This window comes from Nannospalax galili, unplaced genomic scaffold (assembly GCF_000622305.1).
Source record: "Nannospalax galili isolate Female #2095 unplaced genomic scaffold, S.galili_v1.0 scaffold146, whole genome shotgun sequence".
Taxonomy (NCBI): domain Eukaryota; kingdom Metazoa; phylum Chordata; class Mammalia; order Rodentia; family Spalacidae; genus Nannospalax; species Nannospalax galili.
In genome coordinates this window covers 6,050,920-6,060,912 of record NW_008357929.1, presented here as the reverse complement: position 1 = coordinate 6,060,912, position 9,993 = coordinate 6,050,920, and the positions used below count along the sequence as shown (strand labels likewise).

The 9,993-nt window shown below is 49.4% G+C and overlaps 1 protein-coding gene across 8 annotated transcripts in view; it reads right to left on the bottom strand.

Annotated features, from left to right (window-relative positions):
* Nucleotides 1-9,993, bottom strand: part of Gas7 (growth arrest specific 7) — a 264,772-nt gene that overhangs the window by 36,742 nt on the left and 218,037 nt on the right. For all 8 annotated transcript variants that reach the window (XM_008855723.2, XM_008855724.2, XM_008855725.3 and 5 more), the window contains one exon: nucleotides 3,362-3,415. In XM_008855723.2, coding sequence (XP_008853945.1) covers nucleotides 3,362-3,415 — 54 coding nt within the window. The remainder of the gene's footprint in view (nucleotides 1-3,361; nucleotides 3,416-9,993) is intronic.

The following is a 9,993-nucleotide window of genomic DNA, read 5'->3' as shown; positions in this document are numbered from 1 at the left end:
TATATATATGATAGCAGAGTCGTGGCCTGAACTCAGGTAATCTGAGTCGAGGCTCCTAACCCCAGTCACATGACTTGTCCAACACTCTGAGACAAACTGTAGCTATACCCTGTCCATGCCTAAGGCAGGTGTGAAACAGGAAGCAGGACAGGGATGTGCCTGCCAGTGTGTGGGGCGTGGCCACTCTTTCTCTCCCCTGACATCCACAGCCTCAGCCAGTTAGAGGTGCCAAACCTCAGACACATGGAGAAACACCCTGCACCACCTCAACTGCAGGGTACTTCCTGTGCAGCAATGCTAGGCCGCAGCATTCTGCAGGTCACCTAGAACCATCAAGGCTGCCCCCGGAAACCCTTAAGGCACAAAAGGGTTAGCAGCAGCTGGTAAGCCATCAGAGCTGCTGAACACACATGTAACCCACCTGAGGCATTGCTGAGGGACACATGTTCCTGTCCTAGAGCAGTATGGCTGGTGCCAGGGAGCACACTGAAAGTCTCTACAACCTGCAGCACCAACAGAACATGGTTTGATGACTTGGGCTCCAGCCAAACAGACCCTGATCTGCTCATCCTCCACCCCCGCCTGGGAAAGTCACTGGAGAGGGAAGGACCCTGTAGGTTCTCTTCTAGTCCCCAGGGTGCAGCCTTTAGACAAGCTATACTGGACAGCTGAGGTGATGCTCCCAAGGGCCCCCCAATTCCTCCTTCCAGGACAGTGGGGCGGAGTGATTTCTGTCATCTTTCCCAGAATCTTCTACATCTTAACTTGTTATGTTCATGCCGAGGGATGGGAGCAACCATTTGTGCCCGTTCCTCCCAGTCAAACAGCCCACCCTAGCTGCCAGCCCAGCACTGCTGACAGCAGGGATGAGAGCCAGGCACAGCAACCAGTCTGGTCACTGCTGTCAGGTATGCTGTGTCTGCTCTTCTAAACTAGCTCTAGGCCAAGAGCTTCAGAATCTAGCTCCATCCTTGCTCCTTGGCTGAGTACACACACCCTGTACAGCAAGGCCTGGAAATAACTGCTCTCTGGATCAGACAGCTGGGAAGTTGCTTTTGTCACCCCCACATGACCAAGACAGGGAAGTTTATGTCCCAGTCTTCTAGGAACACGGCTGTCCTGTCCCTCTGAGGAAATGCCATACTCTGTATGATTTGAACTCAGAGCAAGGGACTGGGCATGGAGACAGAGCACAGGGTGTGGGAAAGAGCAGTACAAACCTGCATGGAATGGCATGAGGTCACCATGGCAGGGGTATGTTGGCAAGTGCCCAGGTCGGCAGCAGGGAGACCTGGGTCAAGTCCTGAGTTCCGTTTCTCACTTGCTCCGTGACCTGTGGCCACTACCTTCTTCACTCAGTTTCCCCAGCAGCAACTCTCTAAGGTGTGAGTGTCGATTTCAGGCCTCTAGAAGTACTGCTAGAATTGCAGTTTTCAGTCCTGGCCCCAGACAGACCAACTACAGGTACCATTCAAGAATCTGCCCTTTAAATAGGTCTTTGAGGTCTCGAATGCCAACCACATGTAGACCATCTCATGAGATGTGCTAGGCCGGTAGGAAGGGCCAGGAAGGCCTTAAGGCAGGGGTGACAAGGTGTGTCATCCAGAAGAAATCCCAGGGCCATACTGGGAAGCTTTGGCTGAAAGACAGGACCCAGGAGGGCCTGACTCTGTGCTGGGCTCCATTGGCGCACGCTTTTCTGACAACTAACCAGCCCGACGCACCTTTCACTCTTCACTCTGTTTATTTCTAGAACACAAACGTGCCTTCCTTTTGCTCTTTCTTCTTCCTTCCTCCCTGTTTCTGGAGGCTCTAGGGAGCTCTGCTTTGCATCAGCATTCTGGGGCATTTGGTAATAATGTGAAGATAGGGACTACACCCTCTAGAGCCTACACTATATTCTGCCCAGCCCCTTTAGATCCTCTGTAAGATCCCAGGATCCCAGCAGGCTGAGCTGCCTTGCCCAGTCCTCAGGATGTCCAGAGAAGTGATGTCCTGAGGGGTCCAAGTCAGCCCCAGAAGGGCACCGTCAGTGGGCAAGAGCTTAGGTTCCAAATCCTGAAGCTTCCTAGCTAGGTGACCCTGGGAGTGCCACCACTCTGTGTCTCAGTTTCCTCATCTGAGAACAGCGTGCTAATCATGCTTGTGTGTATGGGCCAGGTTCTATTCTAGGCTGCTTCACAACTATGAATCTGTTAAGTCCAGATACCACTCCTGCATCCCAGAAGCCCCCAAGCTTCCTAGCTAGGTGACCCTGGGAGTGCCACCACTCTGTGTCTCAGTTTCCTCATCTGAGAACAGCGTGCTAATCATGCTTGTGTGTATGGGCCAGGTTCTATTCTAGGCTGCTTCACAACTATGAATCTGTTAAGTCCAGATACCACTCCTGCATCCCAGAAGCCCCCATCTCCCTGCTTTGTAGACATGGACAGTGATACAGGAAGAGGCTGAGAAACCTGTCCTAGCTTTTACATAGCTTGTGAGTGACGTAAGCAACATACATGCTGGCTTCTGGGTGCAGGTGCATGCTAGGGAATGCTAATCCTATTAACCATAGCTCACATAGCAGGGGCAAAGGGAACCCCTTGGAACACTGCTGGTTGTTCTGAGCATGCACCAAGGTGGCAGGGTGTATTATTGCTGCCGTTACTGTTTGTCTCGCTCTCTCCTCCCTGCAAAGCAGGATGATCAGCCTGGGTGACCACAGCAATGTAGAATAGCTCAGAACAGGGTAACAAGGAGCCCAAGACACCAAGTTCCTGTTTGTTACCCCTATGACATACTTGTACCAAGACAGCAAAACTAGACCTCGCTTCTCCTCTCTCTGAGTCGGGGGGTCGAGGGCAAGAGGAGCAAAGCTTCTTCTCTGCCTCCACACAGGCATCTGACAAGCTTTGGGGAGAGCCTTGGGACACACACTGGACAGAAACTTCTTACCAGGAACTCCCAGAAACTATTCTTAGGGAACCTCTCTCTTGCTTTTAACTTTGACATCTTCCAGAAGTTTCCTTGCACAAAAGCAACCCTACCGTGGCTGTAATTTCCGTGTCACATAGCTGTGCACAGCACACTCCACCCACTTCAACTGGCTCCCCCACAAGCACCTTCCCCTGCCCGCCCCACACAGAACGGCTTCTGCCTCTCTTCAGCAACCCGCCTTCCCCCTTTCACCAGGGGAAAGTGAGGTAGGGGAATTGACAGAGGAAGGGGGGGGTGCAACTTCGGCTAAAGTCAAGCTTTGGATGGAGCTGCTCCGTTTCTAAGCCGAGTATCACTTCTGCTTGCTTGGTGGTCCATGTCGTCATGGCAACGGCCCAGAGCCCCAACCTGGGAGCCCTCCCCACCAATGTGAGCCACTTACAGTGATGGTGTTCTCCTTGCTCTGTTTTTTTCCAGGCGACGAGGATCCCAGGTTCTGGGGAGAGAGGTGAGAAACATCATCAAAGCTATTCTCCATGTTGGACATCTTTTTCCCCATTTCGGTTCCCCGGGGGTGGAGGGATTGGTTGAGAGCCCTGTGCTGGGGAAGTTCAAGGATTTCAGCCTGCCATTAACTCCTGAATCACCATATTCTGGGCCAGGGCAGGCAGGAGCATCTTGGAGCCCTGGTTGTGTCTGGAGTGTTCAGGCTCCTGGCACAGTGGAGGAAGGCTAAGCACAGGCTCCAGGGAACTGCTTCAAACCAGGTCTCCCCTCCTTTCCTCTCCAACTGGGATTTGGGGAGTTAACCCCTCCGCTGCCCTCTGCCGGTAACTGGCCTGCATTGCTTGCTGTCTAAGCAGCAAAATGGAATTGTAGGGGAGCAGAGAGTTAAGGCAGATTGTAGGCCACCACCCCCTGGCACCGAGGACTCAGCACGTGACACCTTATTCTAAAACCCCCGAGTCCATAATGTCAAACGGTGAATACATGGAACAGGCACGGGGCGCTGTTCAGCCACCCAGTGACTTGCTACTCTGCCAGCTCCGGAGCTATAGAGATTTCTCAGCCAAGCAGAATGTCTTTCTGGATTGCCTTTTTATGTCATCCCCGTTGCCAGCAAGAAAACCAGAGTCCTGAGTACCCTTGTGCTCACCTCTGTGTCAGTGGACGGCCAAAGACCCAGGATCACATGGGTGGAGCTAGCTGGTCAAGGGTGGTTAGCTCAAAGAGCCACATTTAACACAAGAGAATGTTCAGTCCTGAGTGAGATTTCAGCAGTTATACTCAGGAGTTTGCTCCTCAGCCCCCCGAGGTCAGACCTTAAGTGCCACCTGTCCCATGATCCCTGATGGCCTGGGAAGCAGCTCTGCTGAGGCACAGTGGGTAGCCATCCTATGTGTGTTCTGGGGCTGACATGAGTCCTGCCCTATCCAGTAGAGTGTGAGGAAGTGAAGTGTCACTTTATCAACAGAAGGAAAAGTACAAAGGGCTTTGCCATCGAGCCTCAGGGAAGCCAGGTGCTCTCACCCACCCTCGGCCACACAACCCTAGACCCCTGGTGTGGTGAACACCTGTGTGTGAGTTACCCCTGCCTCGGGAAGCCATCAGGGAGCCAGGCCAAAGGGAACTTGCTGGAGTCCCTGTCTGTGCACTCTCCTTACCACCTTGCTTGGGCTAGTAAATCGTTCCCTCATAAACATGGCCGTCCTTGGAACTCTTGGTGAAAAGGAACTTTAAGGAACACCCATTTAATGGATGACTTGGAAACCCTGACCATGGAAGACTTCTGACTTCTAAGATCCTCAGTTTGGCTATCTGCAAAATGGATTTTCATCATTGATCCTCAAGCTTTGAGTGAGTGACCAGCAGGTCCTGGTCTCCAGTGCAGCCCAGTTCCTCTCAGGTTGTATCTGGATACTTCACTGGAGGCACACTGACCTGATTAATTGTCAATCATTTTACCCAGGTGCCTCTGCTTAGAGCAACTCCTCTGGCCATCCTGACAAGCTCTCAGGCAATGTCAAGTGCTTGTGGCCAATTACAGTTTCTGTAGGCATTTGAAGGTACCACTTCCTGGCCTGTACCCTTCCAAGCTAACACTTCTCTTCTGGGACACTTGCCAAATATGCCTAGGGAAGAAGGCAAGCAGGAGCTGTACAAGAGTCCCTAGTGCCAATCACTAAGAAGAGGCGAGGACAGAAGTCCCCCCATGGTTCCTCCACACAGGAAGGGGGCAAGCCTGCCTCTGAAGTAGATTCTGTGTTTTGCAGTCTTCTCTCAGGAAAAACACTGTGCTGAGCGGCCCATGGTTGGTGCTGGAGAGCCATAGGCGCTGGTGGCCTTGGCCATAGGTTTATAGTCTACATATGGCCGCTGCTACTAGAGGTAAGTAGGATCAGGGTAACTAGAAGGCCAGAAGCCCTGCAAGAGTCACCCTCTCCTGGTAGCTTGTTTGTTTCAGCAGGCCCCAGGCTCAGCATGGATGTGTTCAATCTCAGCTAATCCTTTTAGTGGGCTACGGGGCATTTTTCCGTATTAAAGACTGTGAAACTGAGCCTTGCAGAAAATACATGGTCCAGGGTCACAAGGCCAGGAAATGGGGGGGGGGGGTAGGAAAAAGAACCCAAGCCTGCATTGTTCTTTCCCATCTCCTGCCACCTCTCTACCTTGACACTTTGTATTTTGTTTCCCCGGTGTCTTTTCAGGAGGTGGGGGCAAAAATTTCTCAAATCTCCACCATCCATGAACACCTATTTCATGACCATTGTGTGCAAGATTATGTGAAATGAGATGTGTAGCCAAGGTGCACCCCCTTCCTGTAACTTGGACCAGGATAAGAATACAAATTACACATCGAGCATGGAAGTTGTACACGTGGGTGTCAGTGCCACCCCTCGTTTATGCCCTGTTAGCTGTGTATCACTGTAAGCAGTGATGATACAGGGGGTGCAGGCATGGACATCATAACCTCAGATTCTGCATTTGCTACTGCTGATCTGTGTCTAGCACCTCAACCTTGTATATATGTACACACATCATATATGAGCATGTATACACACACACACACACACACTCACACCTCACAGCAGTCCACCAAAGGGCCCAGAAGGCATGACATGACACATCATCACAGTGACGCTTACTAGCTGCAAATTGGTTTCTAAATATCACTCCCCACTGAAAGGAGCACAAGTCTCTTGAAACATGGCTAATTCCAAAGACAAAGTAGATGAAGCATCTTACTGTGCCAGGAGGTAAGAAAATACTCAAAGAAGAATGAAGATGAAACAAAAGGACCAAGGAGTTGGCTCATGGGGGCCCCACAGGCCACATTAGGGGCTACCTGAGCTCCAGGGGGAATAATGGCTATAGGGGTGATGGGAGCATGTCATCTCGAGAACACCAATGAAAGGGTGTGTGGAATTAGAAGTTGATCACTTAGAAATCCCAGTGTCAAAGGGATTCAGGGTATAATCATCAGAGATGCTCAAAGTACAAGGTAAAAAGATTGTCAGGGAACTGGACCATCACATACCACTCTACATGAGTACCCCATGGGTTACTGATAAATCAGGAAAGAAAATGAATGTCTGCACAGGAGAAACCCAGCAGTCACCACGGTGAGCCTCCCCAGCAGGGTGCAGACCTGTGAGGGTGTGTCTCCCCCAGAAGCAGAGCAGACAGCAGTCAGCTTGGCCCATACAGAGCTCTTGCCAAACCTCTCAGTTTTAGTCTTAAGCATGAGAAAGCACATAGATGGAGAACATAGGCTGTTCTATAAGACATCTGACCTGGGGTCTTCAAACCCTAACCTAGAAGTTACTGTGAAGGAAGACAAAAGATAAACCATGAGACATCAGCCTGGATGAAGAGATTCCAGTGAGCACAAGGACAAAATCGTCCATATAAAGGAATGCTGTTCAACCATAGCAACGGTGGTCTGAGCACACTCAGCACCAACAGCAGAAACATCCTGAGTGAAAGCAGTCAGTCATGAAGGACCACATACAGCAGTGCTTCCTGTAGATAAAATGCCAGAGAAAGACAGCCCAGAGACAGAAAGCAGACTAGTAATCGTCCATGGCTTTTTTGGGGGGGGGGTAGTGGTGGTGGTTTGGAGCAATGAAACTTCTCTAAAATTCATTGTGACGATAGGTGTACAACTCTGAATACATTTATAAAAACAAACAAGGAATTGTCTGGTTTGCTGGTTTCCTTCCTTCCTTCCTTCCACTTCCTTCCTTCCTTCCTTCCTTCCTTCCTTCCTTCCTTCCTTCCTTCCTTCCTTTCTTCTTTCACAAGGTTAGGGCTTTGCACTCTACCATTGAGCTATATCTTCAGACTCTTTATTTTAAATGGATGAATCACATAATATGTAGTTGCATTTCAACAAATCTGTTTTTGCTTGTTTGTTTGAGATAGGATCTCCCTTTACCCCAGCTGGCCTAGAACTCACTATGTAGACCAGGCTGCCCTTGCTCTCACAGAGATCTACCTGCCTTTGTTGGGATTAAAGGCATGCGCCACTGTGCCTGGATAACAAATCTGTTTTTTAAGAGAAAATTTAGAGACGGAGAGACAGAGACAGAGAGGCTAAAGAGACACGGTAACCAACACGTTTATGCTTAAAACTTAAAAGGACCTGGAATTGGAGAGAAAAGCAGATATAAAAGGCATTTAGGGACAACCAGAGAATCTGAGTAGGGAATTGATATAGCGACACCATTGAATTTGTGTCCCCTTTGACTTATATTTTAAACACTTGCATTTAAAACAGTAGATCAGGAATTTTGCTTTAAATAAAGGGAGGGGAAAGTATAGGGCAGGATGAAGGCAAGAATGAAACACAACTTCCTTAATGCCAATGCTCACTGACATTAGATGACAGGTCCATGGGACTGCATCACAGGATTCCCTCAACTTTCACGGAAATGTGCAAATTCCTACAATAAATATTTTAACATTTCCCCCTTTGCCTATGATCCCAGAGAATTCCTTTCCTTTTATAGTTTTTGTTTTTTGTTTTCTGGAGTCAGGGCTCACTAGGTAGCCAAGGCTAGCCTTGAATTTGAGAACTGAACTCATGCTCCTTCTGCCTCTTGCACAGTTTGGCCCTTTTCCATTTAGTTTTTTATTTTTTTACTTATTTTTATTTTATGTGTATGAGTATTTTGCCTGGATGTATGTAAGTGTGCCCATGTTGTGCAATGCCCTCTAGACCAGAAGAGGGTGTAGGATCCCCTGGAATTGGAGTTAAGGTCGGTTACTCCCTGCCATGTGGCTGCAGGGAACTGAACCCGGGTCCTCTGCAGAGTATTTTGCCTGGATGTATGTAAGTGTGCCCATGTTGTGCAATGCCCTCTAGGACCAGAAGAGGGTGTAGGATCCCCTGGAATTGGAGTTAAGGTCGGTTGCTCCCTGCCATGTGGCTGCAGGGAACTGAACCCGGGTCCTCTGCAGGAATAGCCAGTACTCTTAACTGCTGAGACATCTCTCCTTCCCCTCCACTTAGTTTTTAACTACCACTTCCACATCTGGATGTCCTGCTCTGGGCAGCTCTGGTGTCAATGAGAGCAGCAACAAAGGTTGTATCACATGATCGACTCCCTAAACTACAAGTGACTTCACAAGTGGCTCAGCAGCCCCTCTTCCAAATGTCTTTACAGCTCACTTCTTCCCCCACAAAGCAGCTCTGGGTACTTCTCCTTTGGCAGGTGGGATCCTGTAAGAAAACCCTCTGCAGGTCCCAGTGCTATTAGTATAAACACCGAACTCCTTGTGACAAGCCCATGCAGACCCTTCCAGTCTCATCTTCTATCTTCCTACACTACTAATTTAGTAACATAGCATGAACCATTGTACTGGACCTCTATGGGTTCTTTGAAAGCATCCCCCTCCTCCCTGCTTCTAGGTGTCTATATTTGCTGTTCCTTCTATCTGGAATGCTATTCCTCCTCCCACCTTTTTGTCAAGCTAAGCCTTTGCTCGCCCCTCCAGGCTTTAGCTGAGTGTCTTTTCTCAAGAAACCCCTCCTGACGTTTTCAGCACCACCAGGTTGGCTTCTCATAGTGTGCACCTCCTCCAGCCCTTACCACGGCTGGAATGACACAGCCCTGGGCCCTTCTCCCACAGCAAGAATTGTGTCTTTATACACCTCATTGCCTGGCAAAGACCTAAATGAACAACAGAATGTGTGTTATTGAAGCAAGGGGCCAGGGAAGGATGGCAGCGACATGGTATCTCAGCTCTTTCTCTACCCTGAACTCTATTCTTCAACACATCCTGGAGCTCCAAGCCCTGAGTCTTCTGGGGTAATCATGAGAATCCAGAACAGTGGAAAGATGGATGACAAAAGGACCTGGGCAACAGTGGGCAGGCAGACAAGGGGCAAGCTAGGACTTGTTTCTGCCAAGTTTTGATCCTTGGGTCGTCTCCCCAAGGATCAGGAAGGTGCCATTTATTGAAGTCCCAGGCTGCTGCCAGCTTGACTGCTGCAGTACTGAAACCCTCCACTGGGTGACACCAGCTTACCACCACCTGTGTCCATCGAGGTCTTCCAAGAGTGGGCAAAGAAGTTTGGGACTTCTGGACACCCAGCTGTGAGTCCTATCCATAACACAGAATGGTGGGGACACACTTTGGGTTTTCATGAAAACTATGTGTGTCTTCCCTCTCCTCACTAACATTTAAGTCTTCCCCATTAACCTGCTCAAAGAGAAGATGGCTGGCAGGTACTTTGCAGGTACTGGGCTTGGTCATCACGACCTTGGGCAAGCCACCTTTACCACCACACACTCAGTTTCTCAAATGACCATGTGCTCCTTCACTCACATTACAGTTATTGTCATGAAGGTGTGCGCATATGCTAGGGATTGAATCCAGGGCCTTGGACATGCTAGGCAAGAACTCTACCATAGAACTACATCCCCAGCCCTCAGCTATTATCAAGAACAATTATGGATAAAGATTGATAGCCTTGGGAATGTGTAAATTACTAGGTATACTGAAGAGTGCTGTGTATGCTTAGACATCCTTTTTTGGGCCCTGCTGTCTGTGAGAAACTTTCTTAAC